The following is a 23,699-nucleotide window of genomic DNA, read 5'->3' as shown; positions in this document are numbered from 1 at the left end:
TGAAGTATTCCGATACCAGTCGAGAATTTGTAAACAAGCAGTATCCAAACTATTTCGACGCTAGTCGAGGATTTTTAAACGACCAGTATCCGAAGTATTCTGATACTAGTCAAGAATTTGTAAACGAGCAGTATCCAAAGCATTCCATTAATAACCAAGACAATTTCACACAGAAAATGATTACTACAGTACCTAGAAGAGACGAGGAGATCAGAAAGCCTGCATCTATTGAAGCAGTGAGGTGGTCATGAAACAATGATCAACCATACCTTCGGAACTGTGATAAAAGGAGCACGTAAGTTGTTTGCTGGAGATAAGATTGTGGGATAACATTTAGATAAGCCATAGAAGCTTAGACTCATCCATAGTAAGCTCAGACTTCACTACAGGAGCTCGAACCCCACCACAACCTATTGCAGTGATACTTTGGAGGATAAATCAGTGAAGATACAATAATGGAATGACTCTGGTGGCATCATTCATCATTATCATCTAAAGAAGGACATAAAGGATTAAGCACCTTGGACAGTGAAGCACTAGTTCTTTTGGAGCTAATGGACAAGTGAAGTGCAAAACAAATTCAAGTAACTTATCTATCTTTATTAAGAAGTTTGAAGGGTTGCTGCCCTAGGGTTGGAACCTCTAAATTACAAGTTGGAGCCTTGAAAAGGATAGGGTTGGAGCCCTCAAACATCATTGTACTCAAATTTTTGTAAAAGAGGATTGGTGTCCTCACATGTTTATAATAAAATCCTTATTGTTTATTTTTCTAATTATCGTTGTGAAGAATCCTAACTGGTAATATTAACAATTGAAAAGAAAAATTGATTCACCCCCCTCTCAGTTTTTCCAACAGTTGGTATCTGAGCCATCTTCTTCATAATCAACCTAACAACTGGAAGAAGGATTCTTATGTCACAATGAAGAATCAGGATTGAGGAAAAATTCCCCAATTTGATGGAACAAACTTTAGCTTTTGGAAGCGTATGATGGCATTCTATTTAATGTCTCTTGGACTTGAAGTATGGTAATCAATTACTGATGGGTATAAAGTTCCAACTACTCCACCAAAAGATCAGGACAGTCGGAAAGTTTATATAGCAAATTGCAAAGCACTAAATTCCATAACAAGTGGGATTACTGATTCATAATTTACAAAAGTTATGAACTATGATTTCGCCAAGGAAATGTGGGACAAGCTTATTGCTATCTATGATGGAGACTCCAAGGTCAAAAAGGCAAAACTCCAAACACATAGAAGACATTTTGCGACTCTTAAGATGGATGACAAAGAAGATATTGCAGCCTTTTTCCTCTGAGTAGATGAAGTTGTCAACTCACTCAAAAGTTTAGGTGAAAACATTGAAGAAAGCACAGTGGTTCGAAAAGTTTTGAGATCTCTTCCAAAATGTTTTGATTCAAATGCAGTGCCATAGAAGAAATGAAGGACTTGGATAACCTAAAAATGGACGAACTTCGTGGGATTCTCATTGCATATGAAATGAGAAAAGGGATCCCTAACTCCAAGGACGTTGCGTTCAAAGCGTCAAGGTTGTCAAAGAAAGGTAAAAATTATGACTATAGCAATGATGATTCCGACACTGAATATGTACTAGCTCAATTCCTAAGGAAACTAAGAAAGGGTCCAAGCTCAAAGCTAAGTATCCTCTCATTTGTTTTAAATGTGGAAGAATAGGACATTATGCTGCAAAATGTCCTCGTAAATATGATAGTGATGATGAAGACGAATATAAAAAGAAGATGTTCAAGAACAAAGGGTTTAACAAGAAGAATTTCTTCTCCAAACAAGATGACTCTAATGAAGAAGAAATCGTGATTACTAAGAAGAAATCAACTAAAAATACCTTTCTACACAAAAGAGATAATGATGAGTTTGATGAAGAAGATGACCATGCTAGAAGCAGTGAAGTATTATTTATGGCATTTACAAATGAAGATGATTCCGAATAAGAAGAAGAAGGACATGGGGATGATTTGCTAATGAGTGCCATTGAAGAAAATGAGAAATTACGAAAGAAGGTCACTTCTCTCAAAGTGGAAAAAGAGGAGGCAAAAAGGAAGGAAGAATTCTTGAACAATGAACTAAAAGAAAGAGAAGAAATTTGTGAAAAACGTGAAGCTGAAATTGTTTCCCTAAGAAAAGAGCTAGATGAAATTAAAAAGAGTTGGCAAAGCTCTCAAACTATTGATAACATCCTTAATACTCAAAGACCTCAACATGACAAGTCTAGAATTGGTTTCAAAGGAGAATTGTCAAGTACAAAGGAGAATATAAATGGAAAAATCCAAAGAAGTTATGTTGATATCCTTTGCAGTCATCCAAAAGAGGAGAAGTCATCCCACCAAGAGCAAAGGCCTGCCTTTAACAACCCAATGAATGAAGGAAGGTCACCTCCAAGGAAGAATACTACATCAAGTCAAGGCTATCCTAATGGATATCAAACAATCTTTCTTGGTTTATTTATTTATTGTAAAAACTTTGGTCATCAAGCTAAGCATTGCAAACCTCAAAAGGAAAATGCTTCAAGATATAAGATCAACTTGGTTATTGTTTCTATTGTAAAAACTTTGGTCATCAAGCTAATTGTTAGGTCCCTATAATACTAGTGATTACCCCATTACTATTGTAGTTGTATCCCTTATTAATATTGTTGTGCCCCTATTGTCCCCATATTGTTATTACTATGCCCCATAGAATCCTTCTATTGTTATTTTTGTGGCTTTATATTATTATTGTTAGGTCGACTAGGTTATATTATGACTCAGACTCCTATATATAGAAAGGAGGTTTTGTCATTTGAATCATCCAAGAGTTCATTTATGTAATGTAAAGGGGGTTTCCCCCTCGAAGAGGCTGAATTCTAAGGCGTTGATCTATCCATTCTATCTTTTTTTGAGCTGGTTTGATAACATTTGGTATTAGAGCTTTGGATTCTAGGGTTTCGCTGCTCAAAATAGGTGATCGTGGCATTTTCTCTATAACTTTTTTTTCTGCGACGTTTCAGCAATGTTCCACCAAGTCTCCAGGACGAGGAGACGCGGGTGCGGGGAGACGCACAAAGGGGACGTGTGGGAGAACCCTGAAATTTTAGGGAAATTTAGGGGAGACGGGGGGACGTGGAGGTATATATAATATAATTTTTAACTATATATATTATTTATATGTATATAATTTTGAAATTTTCATGTTCATATTCATGGTTCAATAATGCTAATTCATCAAGATTCAATACCATAAGATTCAATAATAAAATTCAATATGAAATATTCAAATACAATGTACATTGATCCATATCATTCATCATTCATCAATCATCATTCTATAATTTACATTGAATCATTGATTTAAAAATTAAATTGAAAATTGAAAATTTTGAATTCATCATTCATCATTCTAGTCTTCTAGATTCTAAATTGAACACTAAATTAAAATTTTCAATTTATATAACTCAAAGTTTCAAACTCAAAAATAGTTAAGAGTGAAGAGTCGGTCATCAATATCTAGTGTCACAACTCAAATGTTAAAACTTAAAAGTAAAAATGGAAAATGAACATTGAAAATAAAATCAACTTCAAGGACTCAATCTCAATGATTGGTCCTCTACATCCATCTACTGCATGAAGTCATCAGGAACATCAATGGGAATGTCATTATCTGAGTCAGAGTCACTCTCTTGAGTAACCAATGGAACTCCAACCAAACCATGCTGCAGCTCATCTGGTCCATCCTCATCATCTATCTGTGCACTATCCTCTGGATCCACATCCCATCGTGTTGTTGGTCCCCTCCGATACTCTGGTGTTTTCCTATGTGCAAGACGTAGAGAACTATGCACTGCAACTAGCTTCTCTGTTCTCCTAGAGGAAAGTCTATTCCTCTTGATAGAGTGGATGAAGCTATATGTGGACCAATTCCTCTTTGCTGCAGAGGAACTAGCAATCTGAGACAATAAGCGAATAGCAAGATGTTGGATTTTGGAGCCTCATCCCCATGCATGGTCCACCAACCAATGGGGTCAGTCTAGCCTAAATCATTGCGATCTTCCCTTGCATCCGGCTTGTTGAAGGGACCACTGAGACTTGCAAATTGCATCCATTGTCTCCTAATGGATCTCCCTTCTTCTGAACTATACATCTTTGTAATGGCTGCTCGAAATCCCTTTTTGACCTCTGGATCTTCAATGGGAAGAATTCTACCACTTCTTGCCACTTACCATTTTGGGTTGAGTGCATATGCCGCCATGTGCAAAGGTGTATTCATTCGATCCCACCTACGCTGAATAATGGGTCGAATCTGAGTCGTATAGAACTCTAAGGAAGGATCTTTCTCATGAATGGCCACCCTTACTTGATCGAACATACTATCAAAAGTCTCATAGATTTCTCCAAGAGTAGGAGAATCTGTGTCAGTGTAGCGAATGACCTCAACTACAGGACGTAAGAGTGACACCAAATAACCACAATCTGTCCACCAATCATTATCCAATATCTGAATCCTGATTTTCTTCCCTTCCTCTGTCTTGGATTCTACCCATCTGTTCCAATCTGGAGTCACAACCATGGCCTGCAATGCTGACTGCACCTCCAACATCCTCTCTAATAAAAGAAAATAACTAGCATATCTGGTATCGGTAGGCTTGAGGAATTCCTTCCTCGCATGAGACCTGTACATGGCTAAGAAGGTGTGGTGATTGCAAATAAACATTTGCACATTTCTTGCAGCTGTCACCAAGTTAGATACCCACTCAATTTTGCCAATGTCTTTCAATGCATTATTGAGTGCATGCACACAACAAGGGGTCCAGAAAATATGTCTGTATTTACTCTGAATCATTAATCCTGCTGATCGACACACTGCCGCTGCATCTGTCACAACCTGTACAACATTTGTAGAGCCAACCTCCTCTATAGCATCACGAAGAAGCTCAAATTGGAAAGCTGCATCTTTGCGCTTTCCAAAACAATCAATAGCTCTAAGAAAGAAAGGCCCCTCTCGGCAAGTGACTATGATGTTGATAAGTGGACGTTTGGCAATGTCTGTCCACCCATCCATAACAATAGAATTTTAGAGCTTTTTGCGCTATATTTGCGGAGATATAATCTGAGGAAGTTGGTCTTTTTGTAGACTCCTGAATTACATTCCAAACAGGTGATCTGGGGAAAATCGCCATAACTTTCTCTCTGAGCATCGGATTGAAATTTCGTAAGAAGGTACAGAAAGAGGGCGGACTATAGTTTTTTGTATATATTTTCAGAGAAAAAGATCGAAACAGTGACTGATGGAACGTCGTACAAGTTCGCACTACTGAACTAGTCTATAATCAGGGCACTGTGGGAGATTTGTCATAACTCTTCCTTAGAGAATCCAATTTGGATCAGACTGGTGGCATTGGAAAGAGGACACAGAGGACTACTGCAGGTCGCAATTTCAGAACTGAATGATTTGAAATTACAGAGATACATCAAAGGCAATATCGAGTTCCTACAAAGTGAAAAAAGGTGTGTAGATTTTTTAAAATTTTTTCTTAAGCTCGGTTTGAAAAATTATTTTGAAGAATCCAAACTGCATAGTAGAGCATTATTATCGGTAACTGATGCCCCGAGGAAAGAAAATGCAAACACCTAGTAAGCAACCTGAAATCCCTAGCATGACTCATGAAGAAGAGGAAGAAATGCTACATGATACATCAAAATTACAAGACCAAGTGCAACAAATGTCACTCTCACAAAAGCTAACAAAATCTAAGATAAATGGCATGGAATCTAAGATAAAGGGCATGGAAGCTAAGATGAATGGCATGAAAGCTAAGATGGACGATTTGAAGATAGATTTGAAGACAGGCATGGAAGATTTGAAGACAGATTTGACAAAGTTTCTACAAGAAATGCTTACTAATGGTGAAAGGGTAGTAAAGGAAACTCATGATGAGAACAAAAGAAATGTTAATCATGATATCATAGGCTCTAATGTTGGACCGAAGATCCACCATATTCCAAAAATCGATATGAGGAAGTTTGATAGCAAGGATCCCGCAACATGGATATTACAAATGGAGCAATTTTTCGATCTCAATAATGTGCAAAACACACAAAAGGTATGTATTGCAACTTTATATTTGGAACCAAATCAGTTTGTGTGGTATCAATGGCTTTGCTCTCGTAAACAAATTATCACTTGGGCAATTTTTACAGAAGAATTGACAACATATTATGAGGATACAAAAACAACACTTTTTTAAGCCAATTGATAAGTCTCAAACAAAAGGGTTCAATAATGGAGCACATTGAGGAGTTCCAAAAATTGAACATAAGGGTAAAAAATATTCCAGAGGAGCATAGGATTGATGTATTCATAGGGACTGTAAAGGATAATATCCAACATGATATTCGCCTTTGGGAACCTGATTCATTAGAGAAGGCATTCAGGTTAGCAAGAAAAATGGAAAGCAAAATTATGGCAACTAGGAAGCATACCACTCACAATTATAAAGATGGAAGTGTTGTTGCCCCTAGTCTTCCACAACCTATAAGGTTGACGCCACAACAATTGGAAGAAAAAAGAGAAAAAGGGCTTTGTTACAGTTGTGATAGGAAATACACTAAAGTTCATAAGTGTGCTGAGAAGAAATTATTCTATATCGATTGTGAAGAGGAAGAAGAAAAGGAGCAAAAAAGGTCAAAAGAATAGGATATACTCCAGGAACAAAGCCTAGATAAAGAAGAAATGAATCCGACCATATCTTGTAATGCATTAGCTGGAATTACCACTCCTCAAACCATCAAGATAGAAGAACAAATCAAGAAGAAAAAGGTAATAGTGTTGATTGATTCAGGAAGTACCCACAATTTTATTCATTGTAAGATAGCAAAAGAATTGAATTGCTTCCTATATCCAGCACCAGAGTGTCAAGTGATGGTTGCAAATGGGGGAACGATAAATTGCTCTGGAAAGTGCCATAATATCAAGCTATCCATGGGAGAATATGTATTGAATAGCCCAATGCTTTCCATTCCTATGGGAGGTGCTGATATTGTACTAGGAGTCCAATGGCTACAATCCTCGGGTACAATAGCTTTTAATTTTCAAGAACTTTTCATGAAATTTTCTGTGGAAGGAAAGGAAGTTGAATTAAGGGGGTATTGCAGGGAAACCGGGAAAGATAATCAGCTCTAGTTGTATGACAAAGCTTCTAAAAAAGGAACAAAGAGGTGTAATTGCACAATTATGTTCGCTAGATGTTTCCACATTGGAATCATCTATTTCTCCAGATCTCCAATAAGTCTTGGACAATCATTCCAAGGTATTTGAGACTCCCAAAGGTCTCCCACCTATTCGTGATCATGATCATGCTATTCATCAGATTCCAGGAAGTGTTCCTCCAAACATCAGACCGTACAGATATCCCTATGCCCAAAAGAGTGAAATTGAATGTATGGTTGCAGAAATGCTAGAGGTGGGTATAATTCAACCCAGTCAAAGTTCTTTCTTTGCTCAGTAGTATTGGTGCACAAGAAGGATGGATCATGGCGCATGTGTCCGGATTATAGGGAGCTCAACAAGTTCACTATTAATGATAAGTTTCCCATTCTTGTCATTGATGAATTACTGGATGAATTGCATGGATCAATTTACTTCACCAAGTTGGATCCTCATTCAGGATATCATCAAATCAGAATGAAGACTGAAGACATTCCGGAAACAGCATTTAGAACTCATGAGGGTCATTATGAATTTTTAGTGATGCCTTTTGGCCTTACCAACGCACCTTCTACATTTCAAGGTTTGATGAATTCCATTTTTAAACCCTTCCTTAGAAAATTTTTGTTAGTATTCTTTGATGATATATTAATCTACAGCAAGTCTTGGAAGGATCATGTTGAACATGTTGACAGTGTGCTACAACTATTGGAGGAGAAACAATTATATGCAAAAATATCCCAATGCTTCTTTGGAGTACAACAGGTGGAATATCTGGGTCATATTATATCTCATGGAGTTAAGGTAGACCCTAGCAAAATTAAAGCCATTAAGGAATGGAAAATCCCCACATCCATAAAGCATCTGCGAGGAGTTTTCGGGTTGACAGGGTATTATTGGAAGTTTGTTAAGAATTATGGGAGAATAGCAGCACCTCTAACAACATTATTGAAGAAAGATGCATTTTCATGGACTCCAGAAGCAACAAAGGCCTTCGAACATCTTAAAGAGGCAATGTGCCAAGCATCGGTCTTAGCTACACCGGACTTCACAAAAACCTTTATTGTGGAATGTGATGCTTCAGGAAATGGAATTGATGTTGTTTTAATGCAAGATGAAAGACCCATTGCTTTTGAAAGTCGTCCAATCAAGGAAAGTTTTTACACACAGCTATTTATGAGAAGGAAATGTTGGCAATACTCCATGCACTTAAGAAATGGTGACCCTACCTAATGGGAAGACGCTTCAAGGTAAAAACGGATCATGATAGCCTTAAACACTTTTTAGAACAAAGATTATCCTCCTAAGAGCAACAAAAGTGGGTCACAAAGATGTTGGGTTATGACTTTGAAATCATCTACAAAAAAGGGAGGCAAATTGTGGTGGCAGATGCACTTTCAAGAAAGGATGAGGATGTGGAAGCATTGTTGTGCGCCATTTCTATTATCCAACCAGATTGGATAAACGAAGCAAGGGAGGAATGGAAGAATGATGAAGAAGTGTGTGCACTTATTCGAAAGTTACAACAAGAGTCTAGTACATCTGATACATTTAGCTGGCGAAATGATTCGTTATGGTACAAAAATCGCTTATACCTCTGTAAGAATTCCCAACTAAAACAAAAGATTCTTATCGAATTACACACTTCTCCCTTAGGAGGGCACTCAGGATTTTTAAAAACTTACCACAGGGTTAAGAAGGATTTTTTTTGGGATGGCCTTAAATCGAATATTCAAAAGTTTGTGGCGGAATGTTTGGTTTTCCAACAAAATAAAGTTGAAACAATTAAGACATCGGGTCTATTACAACCTCTATCCATTCCAAGCCAACGTTGGGAGGAGGTTTCAATGGATTTTATCACAGGTTTACCCAAGTCTGAGGGAAAGAGTGTCATCATGGTGGTAGTTTCCAGACTTACCAAGTATGCACACTTTTGTGCATTATCACATCCATTTAAAGCCAGTACAGTTTCTACTGCATTTATGGAAACAATTCAAAAGCTATATGGAATCCCAAAGATTATTGTAAGTGACAGAGATCCCATTTTCACTGGAAATTTTTGGACAAAATTATTTTCTTGTCTTGGTACTCAGTTAGCTCATAGCTCATCTTATCGTCCTCAATCTGATGGGCAAACTGAGATAGTAAACAAATTTTTGGAAGGATATCTTCGTTGCTTTGTATCTGATAAACAGACACAATGGGTCAAATGGTTGACTCTCGCTGTATGGTGGTATAACACTTCTTCCATACAGCAACAAAAATGACCCCATTTATGGCACCTTATGGATATCAGCCACCATCCATCACATCATATTTAAGAGAAAATTCTAAGGTTCAAGCAGTGGATCATCACATTGAACATCAACAACAAGTCCTCCAACTCTTAAAGGATAACCTCGTGTTGGCACAAAATAGAATGAAACAACAGATAGATCAACATCGCAGCGAAAGAAGTTTTGATGTAGGTGATTGGGTATTCCTACGGCTACAACCATATAAGCAAATGTCCCTCAAGTAAGCTAAGAAGGATAATAAATTATCACCAAAGTATTATGGTCCGTACAAGGTGTTGCAAAAGATTGGTACTATGGCTTACAAATTGGAGCTTGCTGCAACTTCTCGATTGCACCTAGTTTTCCATGTTTCATGTTTAAAGAAGGTTATAGGCGACAAGCTCCCAGTTCAAACAATATTGCCAGAACTTGACGAGGAAGGAAAAATTATATTGGAACCGGAAGCAGTCACAGAAACAAGAACTCAACAGCTACGAAATCGATCAATTTCAGAGTATCTTATCAAGTGGAAGAACTTATCCACTGAAGATTCCACATGGGAGGATGAAAATTTTATACAGAAGCATCCAGAACTACTCAAGCGTTGAGGACAACACTTTTCTCAAGGAGAGGGGCATGTTAGGTCCCTATAATACTAGTGATTACCCCATTGCTATTGTAGTTGTATCCCTTATTAATATTGTTGTGCCCCTATTGTCCCCATATTGTTATTACTGTGCCCCATAGAATCCCTCTATTGTTATTTTTGTGGCTTTGTATTATTATTGTTAGGTCGGCTGGGTTATATTATGACTCCTTAGACTCCTATATATAAAAATGAGGTTTTGTCATTTGAATCATCCAAGAATTGTTCATTTATGTAATGTAAAGGAGGTTGCCCCCTCGAAGAGGCTGAATTCTAAGGCGTTGATCTCTCCATTCTATCTTTTTTTGAGTTGGTTTCATAACACTAAGCATTGCAAAGCTCATAAGGATAATGCTTCAAGATATAAGATCAACTATCAGAGCAAGCCACGTAGCCTAAAAGAACAAGGGAAAATCAAGACATACAATTCTTTTGATCCTTTGCCTAAGTATGATCTAGTTTGCTCAATATGCAATGATTATGACCATGATGCACAAAATTTTCCATTCAAAAGAGAAGAATTAAAGAAGGACGAACTTACTACTGATAAATGTGGTCTAGCTCTATGTGCACACAGTGATGAAAAGCAATTTTTTGTGGATAGTGGATGTTCAAGACACATGATAGGTGACCAAATGAAGTTTATCTCGTTAAACAAGAAGGATGGAAATGTATCTTTTGGAAGTGGATCTGCTAAGATTTCTGGAAAAGGGACTGTTGCTCTTGTAAATGGAAAGGGAAAAGCTCAAAATGCACTATTGGTGGAAGGGCTCAAACACAATCTTTTAAGTGTGAGCCAAATTTGTGACCAAGGACACAAGGTTATCTTCAATAATAAACCTTGTGAGATAAGAAAATCCTCCTCGGGAGAACTTGTGGCAACAGGAGTAAGAACACCAGACAACGTATACATTTTGAGTAAAATTCAAGAAGATAAATGCTATATGAGTCGAGTACATGAAAGTTGGTTATGGAACAAACGATTGGGGGCATCTAAACTTTGATAACTTGGTTAATATCAGTAAAACAATTGCAGTAAGGGACATTCCAAAAATTGTCAAGCCATATCAAGTTGTATGTGGCCCATGTCAACATGGAAAGCAAACTAGAACCTGCTTCAAGACTAAGGAGCTGTCAACATCAAAACCTTTGGAGATCATACACGCAGATTTATGTGGACCAACTGAAACTCCAACTCTACAAGGCGAAAGGTACTTTGCTCTATTTGTTGATGACTATACTAGGATGATGTGGATATTCTTTATAAAGTTTAAATCCGAAGCATTTGAATGTTTTAAGAATTTCAAAGTTCTTGTGGAAAATGAAAAAGAATCGAAAATCAAGTGTCTTAGAGCAAATAGAGGTGGATAATTTAATTCAAAGGAATTTAATGATTTTTGTGATCTACATGGAATCAAAAGAGAACTTTTCGTAGCTAGAACTCCTAAACAAAATGGAGTAGTCGAAAGAAGAAACAAAAATGTGCAAGAAATGGCAAGAACAACGTTACTAGCCGCTGATTTACAAGCCAAGTTTTGAGAGAGGAGTTGGAGCGAAAGTGTATACCTTGAATAGAGCCCAACTAAGACCAAATAATGACAAGACTACGTATGAATTATGGAAAGGAAGGCCTGCTTCAGTAAAATACTTCAGAATTTTTGGAAGTAAATGCTTTATGAAGATCAATGATGACTCAATAGGCAAGTTTGATTCTTGGGTTGATGAAGGAATATTTCTTGGATATTCTACAAGGAGCAAAGCATACAAATGCTACAATAATCGACTACGAAAGATAGTAGAAAGCATTGATGTAAATATTGGTGAGGCACTCCCAAAAAAGGAGATTGAAGTCTATGAAGAAGAGTCTATTCTTGAATATTTTGAAGAAGAAAGTAAATGCTTTATGAAGATCAATGATGACTCACTAGGCAAGTTTGATTCTTGGGTTGATGAAGGAATATTTCTTGGATATTCTACAAGGAGAAAAGCATACAAATGCTACAATAATCGACTACAAAAGATAGTAGAAAGCATTGATGTAAATATTGGTGAGGCACTCCCAAAAAAGGAGATTGAAGTCTATGAAGAAGAGTCTATTCTTGAATATTTTGAAGAAGATATAACAAGGGAAGAAAAGGATCAATAAAATCAAAAGGAACCATCTCAGACTCCATCAAAAGTAAAATTTGTTCAAAAGCACCATCCGAAAGAATAAATTATTGGGAATACAGATGATGGAATATAGACCTGAAGAAGGATGACTAATACACCAAGAGAAGATAATGTTGCCTTACTATCCATGGTAGAACCATAAAACTTTGCTCAAGCTAGTAAGGACCCTTATTGGGTGGAAGCAATGGAAGAAGAAATGTTCCATATCGAAAAGAATGAAACATGGTAACTTGTACCTCATCCAAAAGATAAAAATATAATTGGAACCAAGTGGGTGTTCAAAAACAAAATGAATGAAGATGGACAAATCATCATAAATAAGGAAAGGCTTGTTTGTAAAGGTTATTCACAAATAGAAGGAATCGACTTTGAAGAAACCTTTGCACTGGTAGCTCGTATGGAGGCTATAAGGATGTTTTTGGCATTTGCTTGTTCAAAAGGATTCAAAGTTTTTATCAAATGGACGTGAAATCGACATTTCTAAATGGTGATCTAAAAGAAGAATTTTACATGGAGTAACCAAAAGGGTTTGACCTAGCAAAGGGAAAAGACTTTGTATGCAAGTTGAAAAAGACGCTATATGGATTGAAACAAGCTCCTAGAGTTTGGTATGCAAGATTGGTTCATTATCTAGAACAACAAGGCTACAAAAAGGGAGTGGCAGGAAGCAATCTCCACATGAAGATGGACAAAGACAAATTTCTAGTCACTCTTGATATGTTGATGATCTGATTTTTCCTAGCATTGATGATGGGATGAGCCATGAAGTTGCTCAAAATATGTCGAAAGAGTTGGAAATGTCGATGATTGGTGAGTTATCTTACTTCCTTGGACTACAAGTAACTCAAACCACAACAGGTATGTTCATATCTCAAGCAAAATACCTTAAAGACATGCTTAAGAGATATGGGATGGAAGAATGTGTGGCTATGACACCAATGACCACAAATTGCAGATTGAGCAAAGATGATGAATCCCCCTCTGTAGATGCAACTCTTTACAGGTCAATAATTGGAGCTCTCCTATACTTAACTTGTTCAAGACTCGATATTATGCAAGCAGTAGGAGTGGTGGCAAGATTTTAATCAGCTCCTAAGCAATCCCATTTGTTGGATGTGAAGAGAACTCTCAAATACTTGAAAGGTACTCCTGATTTTGGTCTATGGTATCCCAAAAGCACAAGTCTTACCGTGACAACTTACACCGATGCTGATTGGGTTGGAAGAGTAGATGCATTTTTCATCTTCATGGGACAAAAAGTACCAGCGGAAATGCATTCTTCATGGGAGATTGTCTAGTATCTTGGCTTAACAGAAAACGATCTTCTATATCTCTCTCCACACCTGAAATCGAATATATAGCTGTTGCAGATTGTTTTACACAAATATTGTGGATGGAGGAAGCATTGAAAGATGTCATCATAGAGACTAATCAACCAATCACCATCTATTGTGACAACACCAACACCATCAGTCTTTCAAAGAATTTGATAATGCACTCAAAGACCAAACATATTCCAATCAAATACCACTTTCTCCGTGAACAAGTAGTTGTACAGAATGTCAAGTTGGAATATGTAAATACAAAGGAGCAAATTGCAGATATCTTCACTAAACCCCTACCGCAAGAAGCATTTGAATATCTTCGCCAAAAGATGGGGGTCATTGCTCTTGCATCACATTAAGAGAACACGTCGACAAGGGTAGAAGCACCATGACAAGGGGAGTAGCATGACAAGAAGAAGCTTGATAGGGGGAGTATTTGAGCACCCCATTTCCCATTGATGTCAAAGGGGGAGAGAATGTTGAAAGAAAGAAGATTTCCATTAATGACAAAGGGGGAGATTTTTCATCAATAATTGTCATTGATGGAAATATAAGCATGATGGATGTTGCACTATTGGAGGATTATAATTGATAACACACCTGATGACATATATCATATTAAACCAAAGTTAAATTGGAGAAATGTCATATCGACGTTATATCATATCAGCATTTTTATTGTGTATCACCACTCAAAACCCCTGATCTCCGATATGCGATATCATATATGCGACCCAACTCCAATCTCTGATTTCTGATTTGCTTCGATTTCTGATATGCAGACCCGACTTGATTTAAGTTACAATTTAATTACCTAATCGCATCTGCCACTTTATCAATACTTTTGAAATGGTGCCTCTGATAAGACCTAAGCTCTGATTTTTGATATGCAGGTCTGATTTGATTTCAGTTAACGATTTAATTATCAAATTGCATCCGCCACTTTATCAGAACTTTTGAAATGGCACCTTCGATAAGACCTAATCTTTGATTGTTGATATGGTTGAGGCGCTGATTGGCTTTATCATAGCGTTTTAATATAATATCACATCGCATCGAAGCTCTAAGAGAAATTGATTTTTGAAGGTCAAATGTCTTAATTTTACAGTCTAGTCGACCTATACCCTGTCTCTCAAGTTAGCTTCCTCCATAGGTCATGTCTCTTCACTTCAAGGTGAAATCCATATATATATGAACTCGGATCTTCATTTCACCATCATCTATCTCTCGGTCATCCATCACAGAGAGTAAGATACAGTTCACAACTCTTGAACTTTATAGCACTCAGGAAAGGAAGCTTAAGGCTGAGAAGAAGAAGCAAATTTTGATTGGGTTAAAAATTGATGAAACAAAATCTCTCGAACCTGTGAAAACATTCGGACCAGCAACAAGGAACAATATGCTTGATATATAACAAGGCTTTGTAAACCTTCAAGACGTATTTGAAGAAATCTCGAACCTCTTAGATTGGAACTCACATGACCTTCATCCATTGAGAACCAACAGTATCCGAAGTGTTCTGATGCTAGTCGAGAATTTGTAAACAAGCAGTATCCGAACTATTCCAACGCTAGTCAAAAATTTGTAAATGAGTAGTATACGGAGTATTCTGATACTAGTCGAGAATTTGTAAACGAGCAGTATCTAAAACATTCCATTAATAACTGAGACAGTTTCACACAGAAAATGATTAGTATAGTACCTAGAAGAGACAAGAAGATCAAAAGCCCCGCATCTATTGAAGTAGCAAGGTGGTCATCAAACAGTGATCTACCATACCCTCGGGCCTGTGATAAAAGGAGCACATAAGTTATTCGCTGGAGATAAGACTGTGGGACAACATTTGGATAAGCCATAGAAGCTCAGACTCCTCCATAGTAAGTTCAGACTTCACTACAAGAGCTCGGACCTCACCACAACTTATTGCAGTGATACTTTGGAGGATAAATCAGTGAAGATACAATAATGGAATGGCTGTGGTGGCATCATTCATCATGATCATCGAAAGAAGGACATGAAGGATTGAGAACCTTGGACAGTGAAGCACTAGTTATTTTGGAGCTAATGGACAAGTGAAGTGCAAAACAAATTCAAGTAAGTAACTTATCTATCTTTATTAAGAAGATTGAAGGGTTGGTGCCCTAGGGGTTAGAGCCTCTAAAAACCAGGTTGGAGCCCTAGAGGTTGGAGCCTCACAAAAGTCAAAGTTGGTGCTTGGCAACAGGTTGGAGCCCGGTGTGAAAATTTGGATGCCCAAATTCCTACTGCAACAACTGATTACGTTTCTCCTATTTGTTAATTACTAAACCAAATTATTTACTGTTTCCTACAATAAACACTGAAACGAATACACTGCAGTCTACACCATTTAAATTTATGAGCGGAAACAAGAAATAAATACAACACATCTACACAGTGATTTTTGGACAAATGTTCCCAGAAAAACCCAATGCGGGAAAACCAGTGCAGCAACTCCAAGGGTTTTATTATTAAGGAGTAGTAATTTCTAAATACAATCTCTGGATGCCTTCCCAACAATCTAGTTACAAAGAATATCACTAATAGAAAGATAACTGAGGTTACCTCACACTATCACTGGAAATCTTGGCTAATCAAGCCACTTAATGAGTTGCCCCTGGCTACCTGTGCGTTGCCTCTGCGCAGGCACTGCGTCAGCCCAACGTCACACCCTTTGAGGACAGCGTCACCCCTTCCGCTGATCAATCTTATACTAAGAAATCTGTGCACCATGCCGTCATAAATGAATCCCTTGATACCAGGGTCCCATGCTAATCTCAAAAAGATGCCACCATGTTGACGCGGTGCTACTCTCATTACATCGACTACCCATCATGCGCATAACATATCCTCCCTTCATGGAACCCGATGGTGAAATACTGATAAAGGAAAAATACATCCTGCCCAAGCGTCTCCATGATGCCAAAGCCTACCCATCCAAGCCTAACCCTAAACCTATGCAGCGATAAGGAAATCCTACCTCACCATATGATGAAGGCCTTCGCGAAGCCCCATGTATCAACACAAGAGTGAACTAGATCACTCTCTGTCATGACTCTGCTCATCATAAGGCAGTGATATATCAACCAACTGAATTCCTGGATCCCATAGCCAAACCTGTTGTGGCATAACTTTGACAACTGCTGGAATCCATCTATGCCTCATCTCTAGTCACTGCATGCAATCAATATATAGGATCCATATATCACGAACTAATCTAATGCATGCTAAAATGCCCTGTGCCTGCCACTACGTAGTACTGATGACCGCTGAAAACCACATGTGCCAAATAACTACCCACTGAACGTAGCCAATAGATCGGTATCTTATACTCGTAATCGACTCAGTGTATGTGGATCCATCCTGCTCCTGCCAACCATCACCACTGAGTCTGCCATCTGCCCTCTCCATAATGTGCGAATACAATGTCTGGAGCCTGGACAACCATTGGAAAACTACCTCAGTCATACATGGTATCCTTTGCTCATGCAAAATCCCGACATGCCATATGGAAAGAGTGGCACATGTCCCCCCTGTGACCAACTCCCTAGGTGTAGACTCAGTGATGAACAATATGCCACCCTTGCAGAAGATCACCTCATCCCCCAGCCTGTAGCTGTCAACTCGCACACCAACCCTGCTTCTCCAATGGAGAATAACTATTGTGCCCCTGAGGCATTGAATCTCATAGCGTCGTTTCAAGCAAATCCTCCAAGTCCTACTATCCACATTGTGGGTTTCGATTGAAGACAACGAGGCTTACCTCAGCTGCACATGGTGCCAACAATTGGAAGATGTGTGGGCTTCAATGGGTATGATCAAGAACTCGTGTGGATGCTCCCGGCCCGTCCGTGACTGATCCTCTCTCCCAACCTGGGTATGTCCATCCAAATGTCATGCTTAACATCCTCATCAAGGTATTTCCCTGCTAGTAGCACTGCCTCAGTCTGCAGTGCAACCCTGTACACTACAGCATATAATCGTGTATCCTCGTGTCCCCTGGCATACTATTGCACCTAGTTGCACATCTTTGTGCATCGCTGAACACTGCTACATGCTACTGCATCATCCTGGATCAACTGGTATCCCTCTTGTATCGATGTGTCTGTCACTCTATGATGTAATGCACTGGGATGTGAACCGCTCCTACACCATAGTGCAACCCTGCATACTACTACGCACCACTGCACATCTTTGTGCTCCTCTACATACTGTTGCACATTGCTGCATACCCCTATACACCCTTGGATATTAAGGTCTAAGACTAAGTCCATAGGCATCATTCCGTATCCTGTCAGGGTCGCCATCTCCACTATCACACCTCCATAACCTTGGATGAGTGGACCTCCCCTCCCGATCCTTTTGGAGAGATCTAACAGGGAAGCCTTCCTAAGTGCCAGTGGTGGTGTCACTAAGGTGTTGTTGCTCAATGACCTATATGCCCCACATATCGGTGGAAAATCCTCATCCCCATACAACGCTCTGTCCAGTGGTTGACCTATGCCACCTCCTCCCATTAGCCCTTGCAAAAATGTGTTGATCCTCCTACGACCTCATGTCTGGCTAACCTGCCATGGCAACTCACAAAATCTGCCTTCTCCCTTGTCAATCAATCCTGTTAGTAGGGTTGTTTGGAACTTTGACGGAAATCTGAAAGTGTGTATGCGCTCAGGCACTGGATCCATCACAAAGGTGCTTCTATCACCAACCAAATCCCTGATGTGATGGGGGATCCCACATAGATCCCAGTAATAGTCTGGCCCTAGAGCCCCTCTGGTAACTCACAACCCTTGCAAAACTATGGCCAGGGATATATCCTGATACCTAACCCACTCAACTAGGTACCATCTCAAAATATCTCGCCATCCAACCCCAAGAGAGGAATTGAATGCACAAACTCCCGTACACAGAACAAGCCCTCCATCCTATGAATATTGTACCTTGCGCAACTCATGTTGCCTCATCTCACTATCATGTTCAACACATAAAATTTGTCGAGGTGACTCTGGCTCTCCCTCTCCAATGTACAGAGGCAACCTACTAGTGCTACAAGCCCCATCTATGTATGTCTGAGGATGGCTGCTCCGATGCTAAAATTTGTACTCTAGTTGTACCATTAAGGAATCCAATTGTTGCCCAACGTGAGTCACTTTGGTCGCCAACTCGGCACAAACCACTCTTATGCCCTCCAGCTCCTCGTTTTGCTACAGAATGGCCTCTCGTACTATCATGGCCTTCTTTTTCAATGCTAGAAGGCTGGCGTAGAACTGATGAAACTGTTTTGGGCGGCTATCATCTATAAACTCAGTCACAACTTTGGACCCCTTTGTGTCTTATGGCACCTTGTTAACGGCAAATATGTCTCCAGGCACCTCATCAATCTGATGTGGGCAGTCATCATATTAAAACTCAGTCACATTGTTGGGTACCTCATCAACTGCCGGCACCTCATCCATGGGTGGCACCTGCTCAACAGATGGCCCTCTCAGTGTATGCACTACTCTCTCCACTAAGGTGTCAACTAGAGCTAGCAAGGGGATCTCCAACAAGGGTAACTCTCGCATCTCACTGGGTATATGTACATGCTCCTCACACTCTTGCATGTCCTCTGCCTCATGCTCAACCTCCTCAGGCTCCTGATATCTAAAGCCAGGTCTCCACCAGCAGAAGTGCCCCCTGGTCTCACCCTCTAATGACCCCTACCATGTCCACTCCTTTTTGGGAGGTCTGGTGCCTTGATTCTGTCAACTTTCCCCACATGGTGTGAATGGTTGCACCCCCATGGCCTACACACTTCTAGTGTCTTTGTTGTAGGGATGAGGATGGATCTGGTCCATCACCTTCCTCAACTGGGCCAACCTCTCATTGTTCCAGTGGATTATGCCCCAAAATCCCTGCAACTAAATCTTCCTTGAGCCATGGGTTTGTTTATAGTTTTACCCGTCGCTGTGCATACATGCCCAACACCTTCATAATTTTGCTAGCTTCCCCACAGCTGGCCAAGATCATGCTCTAATACCACTGTAATATTCTAAATTGAAAATTTACAGCAAATAAGAGAAACATGTACAAAGAACAACAACCATAAACATATACCGCACATGCATATCAAAACACCAGGAAAATAAAGCAGAACATGTGAGCCATTTTACTAATCTTGAGAATGATGAGTACAATAAGGAAAATGGGACATGGGCTTCCTACTGCAAGCTATGCAAAACCCAAGTGAGACAACTTTGATTTGGAAGAAATACTAGCCTAAATTGGTATTGTGCACTACCCAGGAAATTATTGTTGCTGCTACTAGAATGGGACTGAAAATTCTACTCTAAAGAAGACTTGGATCACCATGAAATTGCAACCACAGAGTCCGCTCTTCATACTCAAAAATACCCAGAAAGGGTTTGTCCCAACTCCAAGCCAAAATAAACCCACAAAGTGATGCAAATTTACTAGCTAATTGGCAATATGCCTTGCTATAAGAATGAGGATTTCAGGCCCGAATATTGCCCAAAAAAATTGGTAAAATTAGCCACAGACTCTTCTCAATAAACCCACAAAAAAACGGAAAGGGCTTGGGCTGAATCCACCGGCCCCCGATGACCCCCAACAAGTGTGAATTGCCCAATCTAGCCAGAAAATGTCCCACAGTTTTGATACTACTGAATTATGCTCAAATCTACCACGAGAAATTTCTCACAGCTCCGGCGAAATTCTCCAATGAGAAATACCTCCTATCTCCAGCCCTTATCTCTCTCGACTCCACTTCTCTAAACCTTTGTGCAACACTTGGTCACTAGCTTCTACGCCCTTGCCAAAAGATAGAAAGATCAATTGCCCTCAAATCTACTCCAAAAAATTCTGCAAAATTAAATGTAGGCTCTCCACACTAGGTCCAACCCTCAAATCTACTCCAAAAATTCTGCAGAATTAAATGTAGGCTCTCCACACTAGCTCCAACAAAACCCAAAAATATCTCAGGGGTCCAAGTGGAAATGGTCTCGGGATAAACTGTGCCCTCCAACAATTTATGCTACTGTCTGTTTGAATGGAACTAGGAATTTTGCCCTTAGAAGTGCTCAGAAAATCCTGTAAAATTAATCCTAGCCTCCCAAATTCCCGCAAAGATTCCCCCCAGAAAATAACTGATTTATCGAACCCAAATTTCCTCAGAAAGAAGCCACCTCTTGCTCCTGTGCAAACTTGAGCCAATGAACTCTGCGCACTATCAAAATGAGGGGAAATTCGCCCCAAATTCTGACCTCACTCCCTACCCTGCAAAATGATCCAAATCTTTGGCCTTAACTATGAAGAATGTCTCAGCAAAATCCTGGAGTCTCCAACCAACTGCAGCTGCTCCAAATGATGTGCCACAAACTCCTTCCGTTCCAGGGAAATGCGCATGGTTGAGAAAACTCCTGCAATGAAGCTCAAGGAAAGCCCTGAATTGGACTCCCAAAATTGCCTCACTAGGGAGACACTCGAAATTCTCCGAAATGAAGGTGGAATTCTTCTTGGAATTCCTAGTGCTCAACAACACTCTGCCCCTTGTGCTAAACAACTCCAAGAGAAGATGAAATATGAAGTGTAATAGCCAAAAGATAATCCACAAAATGAGTCCATCCTCCTTTTATAATTTCTCATCATGCCTCTAGACTCCCTTTTTAATATTATTTTATTAGTGGTGGTCATTTTCCACTAAGTTAATTTTGCCGCCATTTAATAAAATAGTAATTTGCCGCAATTCTCCACTAAATTAATTCTAGCCACCTTTCTCCAATAATATTTGCCCCTTTTTAATTAATATTACTAAAATTTGGCAAAATTCCTTACTGACTCCCATGCTCACAAAATTGGGGATATTGCAAGTTAATATTTTGGACTAATGCCCTCAAAATTCATTTTGATTTAACCACCAAGGTCCAAGGGGTCAATTTTTCTTAAAAAATCCATTTTTCCCTTGGTGAAGACCTCTAAAATTAATTTTTTTTGACCCACGAATTTTTATTATTTTCCATTTCGAAATAATTTAACTTCTGTTAAATTATTTTTTGACTCAAAATTAATTTTCTAGCTTAGGATTTTTATTTAATTTTGCCAGAAAAATTAATCAATTGACTAAAGGGAATTAATTATTTTTTCCACCCTCAAATATTTTAGCCAGGTGTCTAACTATGAGTAACCATGCACTAAATTATTTTTTACATCAAGATATTACAAATTAAGTCAACCCTTAGAAGGGGAACTACATATTTAGACATAAACCCTCAATACACTACCCAATTCTGTGACACAATATGATCTAGTATAAAACCAAGTGTGTTTAAAATAATTTAGCCATGGTGTCTAACTATTTGTAACCATGCACTAAAATATTCCTAAATACACTTTTACAGAGACTTGATAAACACTAAGACTCACCTAAGACCTGGTCAATGAATTCCACCCTAGCTTTGGGGTTATAAATGGGAGGAAAACTTCGTTGATTATCCGTGTTTGCAAACACATAATTCGGGGAGGTTAAAAAACTCCCTAGGATGAAACCCTTCGACAAAAATCATAGGCTTACCTCGGTGTTATTACATGGCTCAATGGTCATACTAGCATCATTTACAATGACCCCGCAGAAATGGTCATACTAGCATCATTTACGATTTTTTTTTAATTCATTTGCACAGCAGACAGCGGCATGCCAGCAGCTAACAGGGTTTTGGACTCTTGGAGTGACCTCTTGGTCGTTTGGGAGCTGAATCCGCTGATTGGAGGAAAAAAAACGGAGTGAGACCCAAGGAGGAGACGAATTTTTTCCATCAAACCGATATGGGCACCAACATTTTGTGTTTTGTAACTTTGTTTTGGTTTTTTTCTATGTTTTTGGTTGGGTTTGGAATCTGAATAACCCATTGTTTATCAAAAGAATTCAGTGGATTATCAAATACTTTTGAATTGATTTGAATCTTGATGGGGTTTTTGTCATTTGATTTTTCATTTTGTTTGTTAAAATTTCTTAAATTGTCAGAAATTCCATGTGTTTTGTTATAACTTATAACTTATGTTACTCATGTATGTAATTTTTTTTTAGTTTTTGTACAATGTAAATTGTAAGTTTGTAATTTGTAAATTGTAATCCTTATTTTGCCATAGGTTCACTGAATAACCATTCAACGTCAAGTTCAAAGTTCAAAGTTCAAAGTCAAACATGCCAAGGAAATTGGACCCTCTGTGGGAATTTGGTGACCCTGATGGAGGGATTGATAGAATGAACTTGTATTGCAAGTTGTGTGGGCAGCATATATCAGGGGGGGTGTATAGATTGAAGTATCACCTTGCACAAATCCCTGGATTTGATGTAGGGCCTTGCAAAAATACAAATCCTGAAATTATCCGAAAAGCCATGAGATCATTGGAAAATTTAGAGCACAATAGAGAGGCCAAAACAGAAATGAAGAAGCAACTAACAAAGTCTGGTGAAAAAGGAAGTGGCATTGGTTCTACTTTAGCATTAACCAACCTGGTAGTTGCCTCATCATTTTTTGTTCCTAGAACCACGCCCGGTTCACAACCATCTATCACTTCAATGCTTAAAAAAACTGAAAAAGAACAAGCTGACAAGTTGTTGGCCAAATTTCTCCTTTGGAGTGATAATCCTCTCAGCGTTGTAAGGAATAATCCATTTTTCCAGCCTGTTGTTGATGCTATTGCAATTGTTGGCCCGGGGTACAAAATCCCTTCTTATCATGACTTTAGAGGCCAGATTCTTCAAAATGAAAAGGTTGACTGCACCAAAAAATTGGAGGAGTTTAGGGAATCATGGACACAAACATGATGCACTGTGATGTTAGATGGTTGGACTGACCAAAAGGGGAGAACCCTTATAAACTTCTTGGTTAGTTGTCCCAAAGGGACTATGTTTATGAAATCTGTTGATGCATCTGCACATACCAAAGATGCAAAAACTATATGTGATTCGTTGGATGTGTTTTTTTTGGAGGTGGGTGCAGAACATGTTGTCCAAGTCATAACGGACAATGCTGCAAATTATG

General features: G+C 38.9%; 2 protein-coding genes across 14 annotated transcripts in view; one reads left to right on the top strand and one right to left on the bottom strand.

Moving 5' to 3' along the window:
* Positions 1-23,699, top strand: part of LOC149263220 (histone-lysine N-methyltransferase TRX1-like) — a 372,050-nt gene that overhangs the window by 337,504 nt on the left and 10,847 nt on the right. The window lies entirely within an intron of this gene.
* LOC149263221 (uncharacterized) lies at positions 3,633-5,074 on the bottom strand. The gene is made up of 2 exons (XM_089386978.1): positions 4,236-5,074; positions 3,633-3,828 (listed from the first exon to the last, which is right to left on the bottom strand). The coding sequence occupies exons 1-2, from the start codon at positions 5,072-5,074 to the stop codon at positions 3,633-3,635; spliced, it is 1,035 nt and encodes a 344-aa protein (XP_089243104.1).

Source organism: Pinus tabuliformis, chromosome 6, assembly GCF_031772625.1.
Source record: "Pinus tabuliformis cultivar Carrire ecotype Pingquan chromosome 6, CPIR1, whole genome shotgun sequence".
NCBI lineage: Eukaryota > Viridiplantae > Streptophyta > Pinopsida > Pinales > Pinaceae > Pinus > Pinus tabuliformis.
The sequence above is the reverse complement of the archived record's forward strand: the minus strand, read 5'-3'. Positions and strand labels throughout refer to the sequence as shown.

What these genes read in the sequence shown, in the direction of transcription:
- LOC149263221 (XM_089386978.1), bottom strand. Translation starts at nt 5,074, where the DNA reads ATGGATGGGTGGACAGACATTGCCAAACGTCCACTTATCAACATCATA. An exon ending in TATGCACTCAACCCAAAATG is followed by an intron (nt 3,829 to 4,235) that starts GTAAGTGGCAAG and finishes TCTTGCACATAG; the next exon opens with GAAAACACCAGAGTATCGGA.